At 40.7% G+C, this 25,701-nt stretch overlaps 1 protein-coding gene across 4 annotated transcripts in view; it reads left to right on the top strand.

Annotated features, from left to right (window-relative positions):
* Positions 1-25,701, top strand: part of LOC128862071 (four and a half LIM domains protein 2) — a 151,638-nt gene that overhangs the window by 17,418 nt on the left and 108,519 nt on the right. Inside the window, exons 1-4 of one of the 4 annotated variants that reach the window (XM_054100478.1) lie at positions 4,384-8,073; positions 8,139-8,204; positions 8,362-12,866; positions 13,058-13,557. The exons of 1 other annotated variant lie outside the window; for it this stretch is intronic. In XM_054100478.1, the coding sequence (XP_053956453.1) occupies positions 5,722-8,073; positions 8,139-8,204; positions 8,362-12,858 (6,915 nt within the window). In that variant the 5' untranslated portion in view covers positions 4,384-5,721 and the 3' untranslated portion in view covers positions 12,859-12,866; positions 13,058-13,557. Of the gene's footprint in view, positions 1-4,383; positions 8,074-8,138; positions 8,205-8,361; positions 12,871-13,057; positions 13,558-25,701 lie in introns of those variants that run through there. 2 more of the 4 variants (XM_054100477.1, XM_054100480.1) reach the window with 2 other exon arrangements.

Here is a 25,701-nt window from a genome sequence, read left to right as displayed (position 1 = left end):
AGAGCGCGTGTGGGTGGAACTGAGTGCATCTGCCGACTGAATGCACGAGGCGAGACTCACAACAATGTTGACCATCAAATTTTGACTGCTCGAATAATGCGCATACAGAATGAATATTTTAAGTACACGTTTAAAGCAAATGAGATCATATATTTCTTTAGGATACATATGCACATATATGTATATGAGTTTTGGACGTAGAGTATGAGTAACACGCAGGTATTAGTACCTCCCACATTTATATTTAAATAAAATGCAAGTGTTTTTGCTCCAAAATTTATCATTGAACTTGCTCGTTTGTCCGTTCACACCCACTCAGCCCCAGCTGGAAATATTGTGCTTATGATAGAGATCGAATCAAGTATGATATGATGTGGCGAGACGACAATCTCGAGATCTGACATTTTTCATGTGCAAAAGAATAACATACATCAGATACATGCGTTCCAGTGAGAGAAAACATTTAAAATATCTACACTAATACCCTGCGGCGACTACCAAATTGTAGGATTTTTTTAAGATTTGCGAAGGAATATGGAAAATTCTCATAGAACGAGCCAGCTCTTTCTCTGTCTCTGTCTCTATTCCATCCTATCTCTTTCTCTCTGACACCTTTGAGCTTTCATTCTTGACTACCTACCCTTTTACTTTCCAAAGCTTCGAATAAAATTTACATTTTAGCCTAAGTGTTTTAGGAGTAACCATTCTCGCGGGGCTCCTTGGCTCAACTTTTTCAAACTTTCAATTTCAAGTTTGGGCGAGTCTTATTAAGTGGCTATCGATATACACACATTTTGCTAAATTTTACTTCAATGAACTCTCGGCAAGTTAAGAGAAACTTTTTAGGTTAATAATACGACTAAATTTCACCCAACCTACCTTGGATGAAAAGTAATATGCGCACTTAATTTCATTAAAAGCTATTGATTTTAACTCGAGGCATAGCGAAATCGAGTCCTCTCACCTTTCTGAGCATTTTGGTGTATACGAAGTGTGTTCAAAGAATATTTCATATTTCGCAAAAATATTTATTTACTCATCAATTTCTATTTCATCTCCTTCAAAGTAGTTCCCCTCAGGTATAATACAGTTGGGCCAGCGTTTTTTCCAATTCTCAAAGCAGTTCTGATATGCACTTTTTGGTATGTCCTTGAGCTTTCTTAGTGATTCGGTTTTTATCTCTTCAATCGTCGCGCAACGCCGTCCTTTAATGGGTCTCTTCAATTTTGAGAACAGGAAAAAGTCGCAGGGTGCCAAATCTTGTAGTCGAAAGTCAAATGCTCGTAGCCCGCGAAATTTGAAAATTCACCTAATTTTTTGAACACACCTCGTATATGTCTGTAGCAATCTCTTGTGTCCGGGTATAAAAGCGGTCTGTGATTTGACCGCCTATGTCATGTGAGGTAAGCACGTTTTGTTTGGATTCCAACATTTGACGCATTATTAGCTAAAAAAGGTTCAGTAATGCTGAAAGTAAGGCGTTTTTCAATAGGTGCGCTTCAACTTTTTTCCGATAGGGAGGTCGAACGACACAATATTTTTTATTTTTCGCTTGTCATTTGTAAACGTCATTAGTATACATTTTATCATGGAACGCTACACCCTTGAGCAACGATTGCAAATCGTGCAAATTTTTTATGAAAATAATCGTTCTGTTGCTGCTACTTTAAGAGCATTACGGCCATTTTACGGTTCTTCAGAGATGAAGCTCACTTTTGGCTCAATGGCTTTGTCAACAAGCAAAATATGCGTTACTGGGCTGAAAGCAATCCACACGTGATTCATGAGGCACCGTTGCATCCCGAAAAATCACTGTTTGGTGCGGTTTACATGCCGGCAGCGTAATTGGCCTATATTTTTTCGTTGACGAGAACGATCGCCACGTTACTGTGAATGGAAATCGATACCGCGACATGATAAACGATTATTTTTGGCCGCAATTGAATGGTATGGACTTAGACGACATGTGGTTTCAACAGGACGGGGCCACAAGCCACACAGCACACGCTACAATTGATTTGTTGAAGAGTAAGTTCGATGAGCGCATTATTTCCAGAAATGGACCGGTTGAATGCCCGCCGCGCTCGTGTGATTTGACGCCTCTGGACTACTTTCTTTGAGGTTATGTGAAGTCATTGGTCTACAGTAACAAGCCGGCGACGATTTGTGAGCTCAGAGCCAATATTGAACGCGAAATTGCTGGAATTTTGGCCGACTTATGCAAAAGAGTGGTCGAAAATTGGGTTCAACGATTGAACTTCGTAAAACGTGCACGCGGTGGTTGCAAAAGAAATTGAATTTCATACTTAAATGTATATGTTCAAACTCGATAATAAAAAAAAAATTAGTTAAAAAAGTCAAACCGTTTGTGTTTTATTCAAAAAAAAAAAGTTGAAGCGCTCTTACTGAAAAACGCTTTAGTTCTACAGAATTGGGCCGACCGGGATGGTCTGCGTAAGACGCGCCGTAGAGATAGATTACATTCAATTTGCAGTATAATAAAGTCCAAATATTGGTCAGTTCTTTATTTGGGAAGATGTATGTATGTATATGCATCTAAGGAGCACCCGTTCTATAAATTTCACATTTTCAAAGTGCCGAAAGAATACCCACGATTTGCAAGCTGTTACAGTCCAAGTATGGTCCGGAGTTTTATACCTTCAAGAAGGGAAGCAACCGTTAGAAAAAGTTCACAATGTGCACAAATAATTCCAATTAGTTAAAAAAAATTTTTTCGGGACAAACTAGCATATACAGCACTCAGACACAATTAAGTCCATTGTACTGCACTCGGGTTCCCTTTTTCATTTTTTTTTAATCTATCCCACTTCCGAAGAAATCTGAGTAGATTTTGTGGTGCCAAGGAGCAAAAATGGTCGCTTCTTAACACATCAGTGTCAAACACCTCAGGCCTGATTCGAGCAAAAGCCGGGCAGACGTATAGAAAGTAGTCCGTCATCTAATCTTCCTCTCCACTTGTTGGGTAGAGGGCACTGTCTGAGATGCCCATCTTCTCCATGTGCTTTTCCTATAGAAAGTGGTCCGTCATCAGTCCAACCAGCTGCCTACAGTCTCATCTGCTTAATGACAGGAGGAACTGCGATAGTCGATCGGACATGACAGGTGACATCAGTTTTGTCCATCTGCAGCCTTTTTCACCGTGTCAGGCTCGCTTGTGGGTTACTTACCAATTAGTAATGTGATTTTTTCGAATATTTTTTTTCTTTTTGAGTTGATGACAAGGATCATTGTTTTCGTTAAAATAAGGGTCATTGTATGTGCCTCTCTTTGAGCTCGAGGAATTGCATTGCGGTATTCCATTGCGATTATAAAAAAGTACCCATGCAGACGTTTAGACGTTTTGTAACTGCTAATTAATTCCAACTGGGATGCAGATTTGGCTTCAACTGCGAATAGCCAAAACAAGGCATTTGTGTATGTATGTGCAAGCACATAAGTGTATGAGAGCCAAAATAAAACGAAATACCACAGGCCAAAGCTGAAAGCCAAAAAGATAATCGACTAAAAACACGTAAAATCAACATAAATAGCAGCGAAACTACGTATTGAAAAACCGCAAAAAAATATTTATACATACAAACCAAAAAAAAAAAACAAAAACCAAAAAAATAAGAATCAAAACAGCCAACGATGACGCCAACCAGCTGTGCGCTGACAAACGCTTGCGGTGCTGCCTCAGCGCGCCGAACCAAAGCACGGTGAGCTAATCCTTAATGTGTATTGGCTTCGCGCTTTTATGATGACGTTTGCGTTTTGGAGCATTTGCAACATTGTCGCTATCGTTGCTTGGTTGTTTTTTTTTTTGGTTTACGCTTCCAACGCCCTCTTTTACAACATTGTTTTTTAAAGCTTTTTGTGTTTGATGCCTTTACGCACAGCTATTTCCTATCTGCTGACGCGTTGCATGCCACACTCGCACTGCGCGTACTTTTTTTTTTGTTTTCATTTTTTTGCTGTTTGTTTGTTTCTTTTGGCAGTTGACTGAAGTTAGTAGTGTTAACGCGTAGTTAGCACCTGGTTGTATACCTCTTTGTTTTTCTTTTTGTGCTGTTGTTGCCACTATAGCGCCGCTAAATCAGCTCAACACCAAATGCGCTAATCGCTCAGTCGTGCACTTACAAACGGCCCTGATACTACACATTCCCTATTGCACTGCTGAAGATTTTGGTTAAGTGCACCAGTAACAACAACAAGAGCAGCAATAGCAGCGGCTGTGTGCGCATTCAATTGGTTTTGAACGTGTCACCGCATCAGCTCAGTCATCAATTCGGTTGGCTAGCCAAAAGTTTGTTATGGTTTCACTCAGCGGGGACGTGATTCATGAATTGTGTTTCTTGTTTTTTTTTGTTTTTTAACTAAATACAAATGCGCGCGTGAGTGTGTGTGTGTGTGCTATGTGCATATTGTTAAAAAACGCAATTTTTCGTCTGCTGCAACCAGCCGCTGCTGCTCGTTTTCGTTGAGAGTTCTAATTTAGGCGGTCCGTTCACTTACGCCTCGGTGCGGTCTCTTGCTGATATCATCGCTCATTTGATTAGACGCAGTTCGTTCGATTAGTATTAGATCTCATTGCACTTAACGGCGCGCAAGTAAGTTCACTTGCCACAAGTAATTCGAAAAATAGCCGAGGCAGTCATTTCCAAGAAGTGCTCTTTCTTAACAATTGGCAGTGCTCGCCGCTGGTTCGCTCGATTTTCAAGCACGCATAGATTATTAAAATTAAAAAAAAAATAATAAAAATTAAATATTTATATAAAAAAATTGCTAATTTGTAACGGTTTGCAATTGTTAACCTTGAATGCGTGTGCGGCGCGAGTGCGATTATCGAAGTGCTCACATAAATCGCGTCCATATTTTTCTTGTCTTGTGCCAAGAAATTCCAAGGCATTCGCACTTGAATTTTCGCAAAAATAAAATAAAGTGGCATACAAATATACGTATGCATGTACATAACAAAATATTGTGTGTGATTCGGAAGAGTAATGCAAATTTGTGTATATGAAAATTTAAAATTGAATTTTTGAAAATTTTCATTTGGTGAATTACACAATCAGTGAAGCAGCAAGGCTGGTGTGGTGAAATTTATATAATATTAACGCGCACGAGCAGGCGGGCGACAAGCAGTGCATATTTGTACATGTAACCAGCCAGCCGGTGAAGCTAGTGACGGTTTGGTTGGCCGCTATAGCAGCGCGCAATTCGTAAGCGCTTCAACACGAAATTTCCCTTTTCTTCGAAAAAATACGAACTACACAGTACGCCGATTAAACAGTTTACCGCGCTACTGGTTCCTATCGTACATCGTTCAAGTGTTGGTGAATAGTTGGTGGCTTCGTCAGTTGGTCGTATCACTTGTGGTCGCGGTAGCGAGTTGCTTATAGGACGCATTCTCTCCGACCGACACTGCAGTCCGCCACTAAACAAATTGCGTGCGTATCTGCAATCACTTTAGATTTTTTTTTATATTTCTGAAACTGCAATAAATTGGTGGTGTCGTGCGATTCTCAAGTGCAGCGTTGAAGAAAAGAAGAATTTACCGAATTTGTGGTCATTTGTACGTTTCAAGGGTGTTTAAGGTAGTAAAGTAAGGAACGAGCGTGATTTTAAGGAATCTTGTGCCACCAGCTCAATCGATTTCAATAAAGAAATCAACACATTTTCCACAACCGAAACTCATTGCTGAACGTAAACAACAACAAAATGGGTGATGACCTTCTACCCGAACTGGGTGATCTTGTCTTCTCGGTACTTATCGGCTATGCAGGTGCTTTGCAATTTCTCTATGTTGTGCGTCATCTATATCACTGGAGCTGCGGCCATGTGGCCAGAACAGAAAATGATGCAGAAAGTCTCAAACGGTTGCAAGAGCGTATGCGCAACGAGCTGGCGGAGGCTGAAGCGAAAGAATTGCAGGCAGGTACACAGGTTATGAAAGATGGTTTGCTTTACAAGGACGGCTTTCGCACTGATGCAGAGCAGTTAAAAAATGATCGTCTTAGAGCTGAGCAGAGCACACCGGAAGCGCGTGAAAAGCGCAAAAAGGAAATTGAATCAGAATTGAAGCGTCAAAAGGAGATTGAAGAGAAAACACGTGCGCAACTGGCGGAAGCTGAAGCACAGTTAGAACAACAGCGTAAGCAAGCTGCTGAAGAGCTCGCGGCAAGGCAACAAGCCGAGGAGGAGAGAGCGAAAGAAGCAGAGCGCGAAGAAGCACGCAAATTGTTAGAGAGAGAGCAGATGCGCGTAGAGGAGGAGCGCAGGCGAGAAGTAGAGGAAGAAGCACGTAGAAAGCGAGAAGCAGAAGAAGAAGCACGCAGAGTCGCCGAGGAAGAAGCTGCTAGAAAGCGTGCTGAAGAAGAAGAAATAAAACGCCAAGAACAAGAGGAAGCGTGCAAGGCTGCTGAAGAAGAAGCAAAGCAAAAACGTGCTGCAGAGGAAGAAGAGAAACGCCGCCTTGAGAAGCAAGCACGCAAAGCAGCCGAAGAAGAAGAGTTGGCGCAGAAGCTTGCTGAGGAAGAAGAGGCACAGCGACGTCGTGAAGTAAGGGAAGCTGAAGAGCAGTCGCAAAAGTTGTTGGAAGCCGAGAGGCAACACGAGCTCGAGCAGCGTAAGCGAGAAGCTGAAGAGGAAGCAATAAAAGGACACATTGAAAACTGGACTGGCACTAATAATAGAGACGAAGAAGAAGACGCTGAAAACGAGCGAAAATTGTTTGAAGCAGAGCAATTGCACGAAGAAGAACAGCGAGCATATGATATGGAGGAAGCACAAAATGAGGGTGAATCTGAAAGCGCACCAGACGACGAGGAGGAGGAGGAGGAGATTAAGTTCAACCGTATGTTCGCGAATGAAGCGCTTGCAAGCAAGAAACAAAATGAGTTGGAAGAAGCAGAAACTTTGGATAGCATAATGCAACTGCTCGATGCCGAAAGTGACCGTCAGGTGCGTGAAAAAGAATTTGAAGAAGAGGCAGCACGTGAACGTGGCGAGAAACAGAGACTAATCGAGGAGAATGCACGTAAGTTTCTCGAAGCCGATCAGGAAATGGAGCAACTACTTGAGTCTGTGCAAAAACAACGACGCCTCTCTGCCACAGAAAGTGCACCACAATCGCCAGTTTTCGAAGAACCATGCATAAGAAAGACGATGAGTCCACTCTCCGATAACTCTGACAGTGGGGGCGGTGAACGTGTGACACAAACTGTTAAAACACAGTTCGGCCAAACCAGCAGCGAACCATATTCTTTGACAACAAAACCGCTACTATTCAAGAGTATATCCGATGATGCTCCATCTTTAGAGCCACATAGCTCGTTGAGTGCACAACCCTCAGACGAATTCGAGACCGATGCATATGAAACACTACACAACACAATCGATGTGCAATTTACACAGCTGGAGCGTCAAGCACCCGACGGTGAGGATAATGACAATACATCTCCCACACAATACACCGATGACTATTTACGCTCACTCGATGGCATCAAGCAGCGACCTTTGGTGCGTGAGGATGGTTCTGGACGTAGACGCGCTTTCAAGAAGCGTCGTTCCAGTGGCAGTTCGAACTCATCATTTGAATCACGCGCCTCACGCGAGGAAGAACTAAAAATGTTCACTTCGTTGGAAGAGGAAGAGCTAAAAGCAACGAAGGAGGGCGAAACGGATTTCACACCAATAAAATATTCAAATGACCAGCTTTTGAAGGTAAAACCACCTCGCCGACGTCACAAGCGTAGCCCGGCAAAAGATGCTAAGCCAAGCGATAGAAGTTTAAGAGGTTCTTTGGAGATGCTTAACGAAGAAGCAAATACCAATCCATGGGGTGAAGTTGCACCAGAGCACTACAAGGATATGCCGTTTTGGAAGCATGAGAAGTCCATGTCCATCGATGAGGAAACAATTGAAAGTGAGCTACCTGCTGCAGAGAAGGAGGAAGCGCGGGATGTTAATGCCAGAAATTTACCCACTGCCTCAGTATTTGAGGAAGCAACGAACACACAAAACGAAGAAGCCATAACCGTATTGCAGAGACAAAAGACCAAGGAAGAACAGGTGAGTCCCTTATTTATAAAAATAACTAAAGCCAATAATTCCTCAATTTCGTTTATTATTTTCAGGAAACCGTTGACGATCAACAACAACCGGTGTCTGATGAGCCAGCTCGAAGTGACATTCAACCAAATGTAAGCGTAGCAAATTTAACCCTTTCACCAATTATACTACCATCTACTTTTGCAAAGCTTCTCTGCGCTAATCTTAACGCTTTTTGCTTAACTCTCTTTCATACACATACGCACATCCATGCACTCCCACATCCGCTTGAAATTCTCGCTTTATTAGCTTCAAACTGAACAGAATATAACTCCAAATTCTTCAATTGGCCGTAAATCTGCTTCCCCTCGCTTGCGCCGCAGTCCTCGTATCGACGAAATAGACCAGTACGAAGAAATGTGGAACAAAGCCAACGAGCCAATTAGCGCGCAAACAGCAACCACGCCTACTACACCGAACACCCCTTCCATTACTATTAATAAAGCACCAGACAATGCGCCTTGGCGGGATCAATATGGGCTCTTAATGGAGGGAATTAGTGACTTTTACGACTTCACTGCTATGGTGAATCCTTCGCGCTCACGCTCAACATCGCGCCAAGTTTCGCCCGCGTCTTCACAACCGTGTACACCAGCTCCTAAGAATGTAGAGTGTAAGTCTTTTCAAGGTATTAATGATACTCCCGTAGATGTCTATGATGATACTGGGCATATTGTGGAGGTCGAGCTGACAAAAGAAAATGTAGTGAATTTCATAGAATCCTTGCAAAATGATTGCGTTAAATTGTCTCAGACGATCAACGAACAATTGCAAAATGTCGCCGATTCACCAAATGTTAATGAGGCAGGAGCTGAAGAAGGTTCACGACTCGAAATGAGTCTGCTAGTTCAAACATTGGGCGTTGAACGGCAATCTAGATCGCGATCCTGTTCACCACTACCAACAGGTGACCAGCTTAATCGTAGTGTGGAAGCGTTAAATCTTCATATCTCGGATAATGTTAACGCAACTGAGGAGACACTAAATATTTGTGAGTCTCCGTCGAGCTCTACTGAAGCAGCAAGCATGCCTGCCAGTACCAGCTTACTAGTTGAAGAGCAGCGTACAAGATCCAGATCGCGTTCTCGTTCACCGCTCCCAACGCCAAACAACCTTGCACGTAGCCTAGAAACACGGCGTTCAAGACGCATAAAACAAAATGATGAGCTAATAGAAAAGCTTGGTTTAGATATCAACACGAGTCGGACACCGAGTCCAACGGAGTTGCATAGCGATAAATCTCCCGAAAGTCCTGAAAGCCCCGAATGCGAATACTCGAAAGAGAGCATAAGTCTTATGGTGGAGTCTTTACGCGTGGATAGAATACATTCGCATTCACGCTCGCGCTCGCGTTCACCGTTGCCCACGGCAGAGAACATAAGAACCGGTTTAGAGCATCGACGCAAGAAAAAAATTCTACAAAACGATGAACTTTTTCAGCAGCTTAATGCGTCTACTAGTTTGGACATGAAGTCAACCACTGCACCGATCATTTCTATACAAGATTATGATGAAGAACCAGCAAACGAGAGAACAGTTACTGGGCGTGAAGAAAGCGACTGTTCTCTTGAGAACATTAATAGTTTGGTGCAATCACTCCGCTTGCGACGCTCACGTTCGAAATCGCCGATGAGACGCCTTGAGCGAGAGCGCACACCAGAGCCGAGTAATATGCGCGTGGGTATAATGGAATCAGACGAATTGAGTGAGGGCGAAGATGAACATGATAGAAGGTCTCGTACGCCTTCCCGTTCTGTATCGATTTCACCCACTCGTAACCGCAAATATTCTCCACAACCAAGTGCAGAGACCGACTTCCATGTGATGTTAAATCTGGAAGCATCACAAAATAGGACACTTTTCAAATGCAGCGAAGAAATGGAGAGCATACTGGCTGAGAAGCAGCGGCAAGTGGACGCAGAGGCTTTGCGTAAATTGAGTAACGCAAGTGAGGAAATGGAGCTGCGCACCGTGACACCCGTCACACCATCAGAGAGTGAAGATAAGAACAAACTTATGGGTATGCCGTTCGAGGAGCGTTTGCGCCAACTGCGTTGCTCACCGACCACGCCCGATTACGATCGCACCATTTCACAAGAGTGGAACGATGTGCAACGCATCAAGGATGAAATATTGGCAAGTGGATTCAAGCGTTCAACTTATGTCGGCGAGTCTTTGGATCTCGGCAGTGAATTTGCACCGCTGCGTGAACAAACGGCACACTTTCGTCGCTCGCGTAGTCCATCGCCTTCACTTGTTGCTACCGAACCACTAGAAACAGCTGAAAAGCGGCGCGAGGTACAGGACAAAATACTGAGCGAACTGCTTTTGGCGTCGGAACAAGTAGTCGATATGGAACGTTTGGGTGCAAAGCCTAAAGAATTACGTTCATTGTCAAAGGAAATTCAGGAGACTCAGTACGATGAGTTGCGACGGCTGAACGCAGAGTTTCAGCGCTCGCGTAGTCAAAGTCGTTCACCACTTGGTGAGGTAGAGGCAAAGGAAGTGCAGCAAATCGAGGGCGAGGCGAAAAAACGGGAATTCGAAGACAAAGTGAATAGCATAGAGAAATCAGATATTAATTTTCAGACATTCTCGCGCTATCTTAATGCTGGTTTTCTTGACAATGAACGCCGAGCATCCGACTCGGCGCTAATTCAGAAACCAGAAGTTATTATCCAGCTGCAGGAGCTTGAAGAGGATTTTGATGTAGAGCCAGAGAATTATCATCATTTCCGGCGTTTCTCATTGAATCAAGAGCAATCGATCGAGGAGTACCCTAATGATGACTACGTTTTTGTTTCACAAATCGAAGTGCAAACACCTAAAGGTACTCGTACCTGGATACGAGAAGATTACTACAGCGAAGATTTCGATCAGATAAGTTTGATTTCAGAAGAAATGGGTGGCAATGTTGCGATTCCAAAAGATGATGTAAGCGAAGCAATGGAAGAACATTTTCGTGTTTGGGAAGAGGAGGAAACTGATGGCAGTGAAGATGAGCGACAAACCGTGGTAGAGGTGGAGGATGAAATCGATGAGGATATATGTGACTTTAACGAACGTGGTCCCGCTGACGAGTCCCACCACGAACAATCCGAATGCGAAGAAGCAGAGCGAGAAATGGATCGTTATGCGGGTAGAGAGGCAAACGATTGGCAGCACGTGGACAATATCGATGAACTGCTGGCAGATGATATTCTAATAGCTGGTGAAGAAGAAGGTGCGGTTGGTGGTGCGGCTAGTGCTTTGGATTATGACTCTGACTCAGCAGCAATCGATGAGATCTACGATGAAGCTATCAAAAATCGTAAACAGTCTGGAATTCTGCGCGACTATGACAGCATTCTGAAGGAAATGCAAAAGAACTACATTGACAATGCGGGCACGACCGATGGCAGCGAAGGTGACATGAGCGCCATGAGCGATAATGAACCCAAAAAAGGAGAAACGAAAAAAGAAGGCAAGCCAACGCTGAAATTGATAAAGAATGAGTATCGTGAACACGAGCTACGATACTTGGGCGATGCAAGTGTGCATGAAAGACAATCAACGCGCTTGCGCACGCGTTACGGCTATATGCCACAGCTGCACGGCAGTGGTGTGGAAGATTTAGACGTGGAAGTGGATCTAAGTTACAAGCCGAAAAGAGAGTATAATTGGCGCAAGAACTTTAAAATCGAAGACGATGAGGCAGACACAAACAAGGAAGAAAAACCGGACACTGACACAAGCGCTAATGTAGACGAAGAGAAATCACACTTCGATTTGAGAAAATTCAGCTTGGGTGGTGAGAGCATAACTTTGTTCAGTCAAGGTGCAGAAGGAGTTTGTTACGAGGCTGATGAAAATCAGCTTACCCCTGACACCATTCAAGAGGAAACGGAGTACGCAACAAATGAAGTGGCGGAGGTAACGGAGTTGAGTACAACAGTGAGAGACCAAGAGGAGTTGGTGGAGAAACCGGTGAAGAAAAAGAAAAGTAAAAAGAAGTCACGTAGGGAGGCGCGAAACAATAGTAAAGAATATTACACTAAAGACGAAGATGACTCCGAGAATCAGTGCTATAGTCGGCGCAACAGTAGCATACAAATGGAAACTGATTCGCCAAAACGCACAGTGTCACGATCGCGACGCAACTCCAAAAATAGTTTGATCAACGATGAATTGAATGGTGGGAGCCTCTTTTCACCGCGCAGTAGTGTGGTAGCCGAAGAACCGTTGGCTAGTCTTACACAAGAAGGTAGCGCAGCAGCAGCAGGAGCAGCCACCAAGAAGAAGCTTAAAAAGCGCAAGAAGACAAAAGAAGCTTTCGGCGCACCTGAAGCTGACATCAAAGAGGAGTTGGGCATGCAGTCGCTCTATTTCGATTTATCGGTTAATGTACCAACCGCCTCGGCGGCTGTTTCTCCTGTTACAGCGGGCATTAATCCGCTCGCCACATTGAGTCCTCAACCCAGTATATGCACGCCAACCAGCTCCGTCGACTCGGAAACACCTGAATTGAAAGAATTGCTTAGTGCCTCTTCTGCGGAAGGCTCACCTACGCAACGAGCACAACAAACCAATGCTGTGGAGGCGAGGATTTCAGCAGCCGCAGATGCTTTGCTAACGGCACCAGCTACAGCACCTGATGCCGTTGTAACGGCGGCCACACACACCACAACTACACCAACGACCACAACAAGAACGTCAGTGGATAATTTCGATATGCTGAAGGACGCCAATTTCTATCCGCTTTTCTAAATGTCGCTGCAAGTAATGTCGTTTCGTTTCGTTTCCTTTCTGTTCAAATGCTTTGTCACTACTTATTGGTTGTTGTATGTTTTGATTGTGTTTGTTTTTTCTTTGCTAAAAACTTTTTCTTTTTAAATTTGTGCCAATGATGATTTGCATTTTAATTTCAACTTTTCTCTATTTATTTCTGTTTTTTCTTTTTTTATAGACAAACTCATAGTCGAAAAGAATATCCAAAGTACCTCTAATAGCCTTAAACTGCATCCGCACCTGCACCTGCACCTGCATCTGCATCTCGTACACAGCAACTTAAGTATATATACATATATATGAGTTAAGTTCATATCGAACCGCCGCAACACAGTCATCAAACAGTTCACCTCCGACCTAAACGCGCTTTTAAACGAAATCCGACCAGCAAATCCCAAATTGTGCCAAAAGACATTTTACTTTTTTATATAATTTTTTTTATGTTTTTTTTTTTGCTTAACATAATTTATGAATTTATGTACATACCGACAAATTATTATTTTTTTTATTGCTGATAATTCGAGTATAGTATTTTATAAATGACGATTTGCTGAATAATTACGAAAACACACACATACACACAACTAAATAAATCTGTATACAAATCCTTTAAATTAAGTAGTTACGTTCTTATAAAAATATAAAAAAAGTAGCTTGCAAATAAAAATATGTTTGGAATGAGAATTCATAAGTTTCAAAAGTGTTTTTGAATTTATTTGCAGAAAATTATGTATGGCTTTGTTGTTGTTTTTTTAATGTTAAGTATTTTAAAGTCCGCGCCCTACTCGTCATACCAACGAGATCGCATATCGGTAGGCCCAAGAAAGGTGCTGTTTCGACGTGGTCAAACCAGGAGTGAAAGAGGTGTTCGATGAGTTGGTTTAAGTGCTGAACTGCTAAATGAACTATGCTAAGTTTCATGTACATACACTTACACATATATACCTATATTACTTATATATATATTTTTTTTATACAAACATTTTTTTGTGGCATTTCGTTAGCTTTAAGTGTCCACTATGATTTTCTTTTCCCTGGCAGCAGAAGAGCTGCTTCTCCTTGTATCTGGCTGATATTTCGTATGCTTGAGCGCACATTTTCCATTAAGGCACCTTTTTGGTCTAGAGACGTGAAAATTCAAGGCGTTGAAAATTGAAGAAAAACAATCGGTATCAATTGATAATCGTTTTTATTCATTAGATCAATTCTTTTTTTACAAAAAAAAAAAATTTTTTTTTCAATGACAATAACAAAAAAAATTGCTCAAGTACGTCTGAAAAAAGAAAAATCGGTCGATTATTCATCAGGAAATATGTTGCTGTGGTGGGAAGCAGATTTACAAAAAAAAAATGTCTAGATATTTTATCTGTTTATTAAAAAAAAAAAATAATTGGCGCGTACACTTCTGTTAGGTGTTTGGCCGAGCTCCTTCCTCCTATTTGTGGTGTGCGTCTTGATGTTGTTCCACAAATGGAGGGACCTACAGTTTCAAGCCGACTCCGAACGGCAGATATTTTTTATGAATATTATTATCTGTTTATTGGAAAAACAAAAAAAAGAGTTTTTTTCGCGTTCCTGCTCTTAAAAAAAATATAAAACTTGATTATAAAATTATAATTCCGCTACGCGCGAGAGCCACAAGTCTACTCAATAACATATTAAAAATTCAAATTAATCGGTTCAGTACTTTTTGAGAAGTTACCAACGCCAACTCGGAAAAACTAGTTTCAAGAAAAACACGGTTAACGTGCTTATACCTGGGCGGGGCGTCGTACTCCAAACTGGTCTTGTTTTAAAGGACTGTAACGTCTAAACTACAACGAATTTCAATACAAAAATATGCAAGTATATTTTTGGAAGTATAAACTATGATAACATGAAAAAAAATCGATTTTCGAATCGAAATTCTAGATCAGATGACTCAGCCCTTTGCTAATAACGAAAATAATATCTTTTATTCATGTACCCCTAGGCTTAAGTGTTGTTTTTGCTATGAAATCAATTAATTGATCCCTCACGGGAGTAAATCGTCGCAGTTCGTTGTTATAAATTGTATTCTGTGGGTGTTCGTACTTCTTTAGCATCTTCTGAATCGGATATACTCGTATTCTACAACCCGCTAACATGTAAAGTGGCGAACGTTCGTCAACAGTTTCGTAAATATTTTAATGAAGAATGCAAACTGGTAAAATAATAAATAATTTGTTGTTTTTTATTTACATATATACTTAGTCCAGCCATAAGTTCTGTTCCGTTAGAAAAAGTGGCGGGGCAACAGTATTGGAATTTGTAGTGACAGTCAAGCTGCACTGACAGCGCTTGCTAACCCACGCTGCTCTTCGAAGTTGGTCGGTGAATGTAAGACAAAACTGAACAGTGAACAAAAATGAACAATTCCGCATCGATTCAACTATGGATTGACGACTTCATGAGGTCTACCCACAGAGGTCGTTGGTCTGAGTTGAACTCGTGCAGAGTAGCCAAGTGCTTTGTGAAAGAACCAAACAGGAACACGGCGTCCTTTCTCCTAAAACTCAGCAGAAAGAACCTGGGTGTACTGGTGGGTGTAATCACAGGGCACAACGTCTGCGGTCAGCATATGGCTACCAAGGGGGTCGTGGACAGCCCGATATGCCTATCCTGTCTTAAGAATGACGACGCTGCAGATCATTTTTTCTGTAGCTGTCCGACGTTTTCCAGAATCAGACTTAGGATATTGGGTTGCGATACACTGAGTATGGACAAAGTTTATACTCTTCCTCTTCTGGATCTCTTAAAATTCATCAATGAATCCAAGAGATTTGTGGAAGGGTGACCTCAAACTAATCTTACCACCTACTTTTTATCTTTCGTATCTCTATTCTTTCTACTTAAATCTATCCGGGTGTAGTACAATGGTCTACTGACTGAGTGCTTGGACTTGTCCAACCCCCCACAAATCGAATCTAATCTAAATCTAGGGCCGTTATAAAGGGTTTTTCAAGAACAGATGTTATTGGTGAATGGATTGCGCTATCGAGATATGATTAGCGATTTTGTATGGCTGGAACTGGATGGTATTGATCTGGATAACGTTTATTTTCAACAAGGCGGCGCTACGTGCCACGAAACCATTGATCTTTTATGGGAAAAGTTTCTGGACCGTGTTATCTCTCGAAGAGGTGATATCAATTGGCCACCGAGATCTTGTGTTTTAACACCTTGTGACTTTTTTCTTTGGGACCACGTGAAAAAAAGGTCTACGCCAACAGCCCAGGGTCGATTCACTTTGCAATTCGATTATGGAAAATTTCATGAAAAGGATATTGTCCTATAAGCGTGGTCATGGTGGTCATTTGCCTGACATTATTTTCCACTATTAACGACATACCTTCCTCTTTATAATGAAATAAACATCCGATCATTTATATTAAAAAATAGAATTTTTCTTTGAATATCAAAATAACACCTCTTATTGGAAAACCCTTTACATATATACAAATTTTTTATTAGTTTTTTTTTTAATGCAGTTAGTTTTATGTATGTATTATAATAAATATGTATAAAAAAATATATTTTTAATTTTCATTCGAAATGGTCACCACAAGCCTTCAAGCGATTATGCCATTCAGCTATTGCAGCACGCACGGTGATTCCACTGCTCCACAAAAAGATGTGAATGGTATAACATTAAGGACCTTGACCCAGGTTCAGTGGCTATCTTTACTGACAGCTCAAGACTAAATAATGAGGTCGAGAGTGACATCCACTCAGAAGTGCTGCAGATGAACCTAAGTCTACTTGACTACCTATGGGTACCTGACTAGCTATGGCTACCTGACTACTGCAGCGATTTTCAAGCTGAGTTAGTAGTTATAGAGGAGGCTACGCTGCGGCTCAGAAACTCGTCAGTTGCAACACAGCCCATCACGATCTACTCGGACAGTCAAGCTGCCATAAAATCTCTACAGTGGAATAATACTTCTTGCAAAGTAGCAATTGTATGTAGATATACTCTTAATGAGCTGACTAAGCGGTGTACCACGCACATTTTCTGGGTTGTTGGACACAGAGATGTTCCTGGAAATTGCATCGCGGGTGAGTGGCTAGGAAGGCAGCTGGAAGGTGGGAGGAAATTGTAGGCGGAAAGTTTGAACACTTTTGGATTACCAACGGTGAAAGAAGTTCGGTTCCGTTTTTTGCTGCTGATGAAGTTGAGGTTTTTAGTATCAAGGCCTGCTATATTAGCAATAAAGTAATGAGACCCAAGATGCCTAAATTCTAGCCCCGCGAGAGTAAGGCAGCAAAGGGGAGGGTGCTGAGATGATTCCACATCATTCTCCATACAGCTGACGCAAAAGAACTCAAAGTAATACCGAGTCTCACCGCATATATACCTCGCGTGTACATGGATCCGTCGTCAAGGGGATGAATCCAAAGTTTCAAAGGACACTTCGGTGTTCGTAAGTTAGAAATCCGAGCCTTTCAGTCTGATTGCGGCACGTGTAGCGGCAATTTCGCCTACGATGTCTACAGGTACCACATTTAGTACTGCGTTAAGCGCTAGAGTAGGAGTAGTTCGAAGTGCCTTACTGATTCCAATGAATACAGACCATTGAATCCTCTACAGCGTCTTCACCGAGGTCATCCTCTCTAGTAAGTTACAGTAGGTACTGACTGCATACAGCAAAATTGGCTTTATAATGGTAAAACAGAGACCAAATGCAGCTCTACGCGAGGGGCTTCATCTCTTGCCAATAGCTCCCTAGCATGCATGCAAAGCAATTGTTGCGTTTTTTATCCTCTCCTCAGTATTGGGCTTCCATGTTAGCTTTTTGATGAATATTAAACTTAAGTATTTCATCATCCATATTGAGGAGAGTTGAGCTCTGCGTTGTATTTATATTTCCTCGTAAACAAGACAAGCTCCGTCTTGAGAATCATCGATAGGCTGCCTTCCGCTGCCAAACTATTAACTGCGTTCGGTTATCACTGCATCAAATCGTACAGCCGGGGCTTACCAGACTCAGCCTCCAATTTAGCATAGGAATTAGATGCTCTGGTGGTGGGTAAAAAAATCACTAAATATTTGTAAACCAGTGTAAGTAATATTTCGCCTTCATGTTTCTAACAGCTAAGTTAGTGCGCTTATCCCAGCATCCGTCTGCAATCGTATTATGTCACTCGCCAAAATATTTTGCTCATATTTGTAGGACCTGCCAACCCTATAAATCAATTGTTTATACAAGAGGAATCTTGAATGAACACCAAAAATGTTAAAGACTTTCTGTTATCCACGTACATGCATTTGTATGAACGAGTATATGAATATTAATGAACTTTTGTGTGCCACAATATAAAGGGTGATCAACTTAGAGGTATCGGGTTTTAAATTGAAACAACAAAAATCCAAATTGGCACAACTGCGCTGTAATTCGACCATCCGTAAACACCAATTTTTAATGACTTGCTGGAGGACTTCTCTAAAAAGTATTTGCACTTTACGTACCCCCACACCCCCGCAAATAAATGCCCAAAGGTGTGATATCACACGATCTTGGTGGCCAATCCAGTGGTCCGAGATGAGAGACAAATTGCTCACCGAAACTACGGCGCAGTAAATCCATTGTTTCACAGGCTGTACGGCAAGTAGCGCCGTCTTGTTTGACCAAACATTGTGGAGATCGCGGACTTCAATTTCCGTCATGAAAAAGTTGTTTATCATGGCGCGATTGCGTCTGCCATTCACTGTCTTTCAAGAAATATGAGCGGATGATTCCCCTAGCCCATAGGCCCGAACGATTTCTTTAAGTGAATGTAAAGGCTGTTCTTGAATGGCTTCGGGTTGCTCTTTAGCCCAAACACGGCAATTTCGCTTATTGACGTAGCCATTAAGCCAAAAATGAGCCGAATCACTGAACAACATAAGTTGGCCTGAGCGGGCGATGAACACTTTTCACAGAGCGTCAATTTTCAATTTTACGACTTGTAAACGTTGTTGAGGCTCAAGTGTTTCCATGATGAAATTTCAATGAATACGGAAAAGAATGATGTACATATTTAGTTTGACCGTAATTACAATAGATCTATCAAAAAGATTCTGTTGGAAAAAGTACCTGCAATCTGCTTTTTTTTTTTTACTAGCAAGTACAGCACTCGGCTATATTAAGTCCATTGTACTGCTTTCGAGTTGCTTTTTTCATTTTCTTTAAATCTGCGCGACGTCCAAAGACATCTGAGTAGATCTTGTGGTGCCAAACAGCCAAAATGGCCGCTTCTTAACTCATCAGTGCCACCGCAGGCCTGATTCAAGTACACAGAAAGTAGTACGCCGTCCCATCCTCCTCTTCACATGCTGGACATGAGATGCCTACCTTTTCCATGTGCTTCACCCACAGCAAGGGGTCCGTCATCAGTCGAATCAGCTGCCTACAGTTTCATCTGATTAATGACAGGAGGATCTGTGACAGGCGGATCTGTGACAGTCGATCGAACATGACAGGTAACATCAGTTTTGTCTATCTGCAGCCTATCTCAGCCTGCTAGACCCGCTTGTGAGTTAAAGTAACCCGTTTACTAACCGTGGCTTTGATGACAGCAGAAGGGAGTGGCAGAACGGGCTCTGAGGCCAACTTCTTTGGCCCGGAACCCATGCTAGCTAAAGAGTTAGAGGTCTCGTTACGCGCGATACCTGCAATCTGATCACCCTTTATAATTTATTTACACTCTTGCTCGCAATGCCTTAAATATGAACAATACCGTTATTAGCCATCTATGCAGGCAAAAAAACCAAAGCAATTGTCAAAACTCAAAAAAGATTATTTAAAAACGCATACATACAAACGTAGATATGCACATAAAATAAACCGCAATTATATGTATGTGTGGATGTATGTACATAAATGTAGAGATCAAAAATACTTGGTTACTTAGTTGCTTGGTTTGAAAATTTTTCGATACACTCTAAGAGTACTCGTCCCATGAGACATGACAGCAAACAGCAAAGAAAAGCAACAAACCCCCAAGTTCGTCGTTTGTCGTTGTATCATATTTTAAAAATGTCGAAAAACACATAAAACATTGGTAGAGGTGAAGCGATGATGGCATGCATCCGATTGGCACAAACCAAGAGAGTGGGTTAGTAGGGTTAGTCAGTGCCATTGATGTCATTTCCCAAAATATCAGCTGTTGCGTCATTGATTGTTGAAATTTGTAGCAAATTGAATGCACATAAAGTGAATGTATGTATGTATGTAGGTATGTGCCTGTGTGCGTGTATAGCGGTCAACACAACTACTGAGTGGGTGTGTGCGTGACTACAATTTGCTGATCTCGGGATCGATTATTAGATATTATCTTGCTGCAACTCGGCTTTCACTTGCGAATCTTCGTTAGAATGAAAATGAATCAAAATGGTACACCACAAATTAAGTAGAGCAGAAGCTCGGCCAAATACCTGACAAAGGATGTAAAAGCCAATTAAATGGTATATATATCTACTATACCTATACATAGAAACACACAAATTTAATTTTAATTTTATTTTATTTTAAAATTTATCATCTGTGTTTTTTTTATACTGAGTGTGGATAAAGTGCATACTCTTTCTCTTTCGGATTTCTTAAAATTCATCAATGGATCCAAGAGATTTGTGGATCTGTGTGCATGGTAATGAACCATTTCTCTGTTGAGAATAGGACGATGATAGAAAAAGTAGGAAATGAAAGGGGGTGTTTCGAGTGTAAAGTGTCTTAAAAAAGGTAAATCGATAAAACGACTGATGCACAATCGAAATTGAACACATCTTTCATGAATTTGATAAATGTTTCGTCATTTTTCACGTTTGTGTAAATTTAAAACGTGATCAATTCCATTGCGATTCCATTTACCTCCTTCTCTATATCCATACAAAATATCTATCAAACAAATAAAATTAAAATTTTCTTTTGAAAAATGCAACCATTTCATCAGTATTTTCTTATGACGTTGTCACTTTCTTCATTAAATCGACTTTACAGACAACCTCTTTTTTGTTTTTAGTCAAGGCGAATTGAGTACCTTAGGTGGCGCCATTAAAAACAGTTACTTAATGTCTCGCGATTTTGACAAGTCTGACGTCAGCTCCCTTTGCAGTACAAAACAAACGAACAAAGTAGGAGAAATGACTTGTTTGTGAAAATTCAGTTAATAGTTTGACATATTGTGAGTTGTGAGATTTAAACTAATCAAACGAAAGAAAACCATGTCCGTGTGTTAAATTGTGAAAGCAGAAATGAATACAAAGCCTCCAAATGCAATTTTTTGCCTTTTTATGCGGAAGACGCCATGGCAAGAGATTGTGTGTGTGTGTGTGTAATTTCTTGTGTTTGATTGTTGTGTTGTAGGAGCATAAACATTCCCCAGATATATACCGCCATGGACAGAGAAATAGCACACAAGACTAACTTCACCTCTAAATTCATTTTCTTCATCATAGAACATATAAATAACATTTTATTCCTTGCAAAAAACAATCAATTTGTTTATAACATATAATTTAATTTAAAAAAACAATTGTTTGTCCGTCCGCTTTTCCTTTCTAATCATTATTGTTGCAATGCCACTTTATCAGCTGGACACCGAAATAGCACACGCTGTAATTTTATTGAAATTTTAATTAAAAAATTTATCGAATCGCATCAGATTCATAAGTTACCTCAATATTTAGTTGATTGGCAAAAAAAATTTTATAGTTGCATCACATCTTCGGGACATACTCTCCATTAATGTCCTGCATCTGCTCACCGGTATCGAATTCCACTCTTTTTTGATTCCTTCCCATAATTCATCGGCATTTTGAAATTTTTTCCCCCGATCTGAACCTTTACATCATTCCAAAGGTTTAAGATCGAGGCTTTGAGCCGGCCAACTCAAAACTTCTACACGTTCTTTATCGAACCACTGTTTCATCACCTTTGATGAATGTTTAGGATCATTATCCTGCATGAATATCCAGTTTACAGGCATATTTTCAAAAGCAAATGGCTCCATTGTACTTTTAAGTAATTCTAAATAATATAAATATGTTTGTCCATTTTGTCATTAATTCGCACCAATGGACCAACGCCATACCACGAAAACGCACCCCAAGCCATAACACTTCTTCCACCCTGCTTAACTGTTTTCTTAGTGTACCTTGAGTTGTACTCTTTTCCAAAAATTTACATCCTTACTTTGATGCAGCTTTGCAAATGTCAACCGCGCTTTGTTATTTTTTTTTGAATGAAGTGGATTCTTCCTGCTAGTTCTTCCATACAAATTGACTTCATTCAAACGTCTTCTACCCAGCCTACTGGATACATCAAGGTTGTGCTCTTCATTAATTTCCGTCATTATGGCATTTGAGAACTTAAAAGGATCGGCCTTACGTTGCCGTACAATAATTTTATCTAATCTTGGTGTGGTTTTACGTGGCGGAGGCTTTCTTATTTTTTTGTTTTGCAAAAAACTTTTGTCTGCTTGTATCAATTTAATAGCACTATGCACCATTTTTCTAGAACAATCTAGTCGGTAATTTTCGATTTGTTGGTGCCTTTTTCAAAAAAACTCCAAATAAGTTTTCTTTTTTCACGGTGCAATGTACTCCTCGACCCATATTTAAAAGAAATGTTTTATTTTACCACTTGCACAAAATACACAAAATACTTCAACAAATTGACTGATTAATATTTGATTTAAGAATGAATGCAGAAACAAAACTGAAATTGTGCTATTTCTTTGTCCAACGTGAATGTGCAATATACCAACAAAAACGTGATTGATCTACGCCTGTGTATAAAAACATTACAGTAATAAACATTTAAAAATTAGAAGTGTGCTATACTCTGTCCATGGCTGTATATGGGAAATGCTGTTGAAGTGACAATCCTTGACCGAATATATGCAAATCCGGGTCGATTACGTAGAACCGACTGTCGTGGAAACGTCTTGTGTTTGGTTGTTTCTATTGCTTTCGCCTATTCTGCCTCTTCACAAACAAGTAACTCCCCTTCATTTTGTTTGTTTATACAATACATGGACTCTTACGACACAACGAATTCGGAAGGCGCAATCCATTTCTCTATGATTCTGGGTTTTTAATGCGTTTCTTGCAGCAAACGCGTGGAAATGATGATCGTAAATTTAAATTTTGCCAGTCATTCTGTATAACTTTCAACACGTAAAAATAATTGCGCCTAAAATCATGCAATGGTGCACAAACACTGAAACGCTGTGTTGAAATCAATTTGTCGGCACTCAGGACCAATGCAATTTTCGATGCTTTCCAGTTAAACTAATCGTATTTGGTTTTGCATTTATTTTGACCCACGCCGGGAGTGTCAAATTTCATATTATATTATTTCATTTATTTTCTCTCATATTATTTACTCTGACCAAGCAAAAGCGTGGCGTGGCATTTTCTACCTCCTACAAAAAATTACGGTGAGCGTTGCCCAGCTGATTTTAACTTATCTGTGTATATACGCACGTACTTCGAAAGCTTTAATTATTACAAAAAATTAAGCAAATACAAAACAATTTAAATAGAACGAATTTCATTAAATTCAATACATATGTATGTATGTAATTTGTGGAATGGTTTAATTTTGTTTGCTCTTTTCGCATATGAAACATGCCATCGTACGGCAAAGATGCGAAAAATACAAACACATACATCCATACAAACAAATGTGTGTGTACTTAGAGTATCTACATACATACAAATATGCCCGTATAAGCAAACTAGCAACAACGTTTATAACACCATTCATTGCGTTATTTATATTTATTGTCTAACACAAAAAAATGTCGCATATGCCAACCACAAAGACGCATGACATTATTTTTCCAACTGTCAATTTGAATACTCTTTCAAGTACCACATTTTGACTATTTGGATATTTTCTTAAATTTTGGTAATGTTTTTATGCTTTTTTGCCTTGTTACATCTCTTGCAAATTCATTTATTTCATTTGTCGCCTTCTCATTTCGCATTTGTTTATATTTTCTTGTTTTATTTAGTTGTACTTTCGCGTGTACGATTTCAAATATTACCAATAATTTTTGACACTGAACAAAAAATTGTGTCATACATGAAATTTTTTTTTTTTTTTTTTTTCAAAATTTCAAATTTCCAACGCAAGACGCGTATTTTTAGACATTCTCTTGTGCAAGTGTGTTTGTAGCAGCTGTAATACTTGTGTAATAACTGCGTATGTATGTATGTGTGTATGTGGTTGTGTTCAGCTTAATGTTCATGAGAGAAATTTGTATTATTTATTGGAGCAGCGCAGTGGGGCAGTATGGCTGGCTAGAATTGCATAAGCTCCGCGCACTTGAAAGTTGGCTATGTAAACCAATGCATTTGTAACCGAGGATGCATACAGTACCTGGCCATTGAATTATGACCGATGATAAAAAATACATATTTATGGCTTTGAGAGCGAATAAAAAGCAAACGGGTTTAAAGCATTTAAAAAGTTTACATATTTGTTTTTATTAAAAGCTTCGTGACATTTTTGCATTAAAAAATATTTATTTTAAACTAATATTTCGTGGCTCCTCCCCTTGCTGTTAAGATGGCCGCAATTCATTCTGGCATACTGGCTACGCACTGTGTTATCTTCATCTTAAGATTTCGGTCATTATACCACACATCTTCGATGTTTTCCTTAAGCTGCTGTATTGTGGTATTATTCCGCTGGTATACTGCCGATTTGAGGTATGCCCAACAATTTTCGATGGGGTTAAGGTCCGGTGAATTGCCAGGTCATGGCAAAGCCATTATTTCCATTGAATTCAGACATTTCATGCTCATCCTGGATGTGTGACATCGAATTCCTTCTTGCATAAAGGTGCATTCGTCTCTCGGACACTTCAGGGTTTCTAAATATGGCAGGAAAACGTTTTCCAGCACGTCCACGTACTGGACAGAGCGCATTGTTCCCTCAATAAAATGTAGCGGGTCTCGTCTCTCTGAGGTTATACAGCCCCAAACCATAACACTGGGGAGGTGTTTGACCCTTGGAAGCACACAATCTTCAGAGTATCGTTCTCCGACTCTTCTGCGAACAAAGTTTGCTGTTTTTGTGATCGCTTCCAATCGGCATTCATCGCTGAAGATGATCTGTAAGAAGACAAACCGAACCACAAAAAAGTGTGAATATTCACATCTTCTTACTGCTATTTGACAAAGGAAAAAAAAATCTAGAGTCTGTCAGACTCACGCACGGTAGAAGTGAAACTTCTAAGTTGGTTGTTCCATGCATGGGAGCCCAACAGAAAGAACGCGATAAACCAATTTACCGGGGATGTGTATTAATTACGAGTTTAGTGAATTTTCTATTCAAACCCACACGGTAACGAGGTTATGTATTCAAAATCCCTCATTCGTGATGTATTTCATCGTACATTTATGTGATATATTTTTTGATATATTTACCTTGGATTGCCATGTATTTCATCAGGCATATTGGAGACAACTATCTGTTGATGAGTCGCATCTGATGCGCAAGTTTGCGTCACATCGGTCTCACTCTGACTCATTTTGCTCGTAACTTAATTGTTCACCAACACACACTGAATTTAAGAATATCGCTTCGTTCAGTGCGAATCACAGGTCAACGCAATATCCTAACTTCGCTTCACACTTACTGAACGGCTGATGCACGGCGTGGGTAGTTTGCTATAGAGCAAACGGGAGAGAAAGAAAGGCATTCGAGAGAGAAGGGGAGAGACGGCGTGTCTCGGTGGTTCCCTCACATCGTTCAGCGCTTGCGATACGAGAGAGCGACAGAGAGAGCGAATAGGCGAGAGTGGGAAGGA

The sequence above is a fragment of the Anastrepha ludens genome, chromosome 4, assembly GCF_028408465.1.
Source record: "Anastrepha ludens isolate Willacy chromosome 4, idAnaLude1.1, whole genome shotgun sequence".
Classification (NCBI taxonomy): domain Eukaryota; kingdom Metazoa; phylum Arthropoda; class Insecta; order Diptera; family Tephritidae; genus Anastrepha; species Anastrepha ludens.
This window is presented reverse-complemented; position numbering and strand designations above follow the sequence as displayed.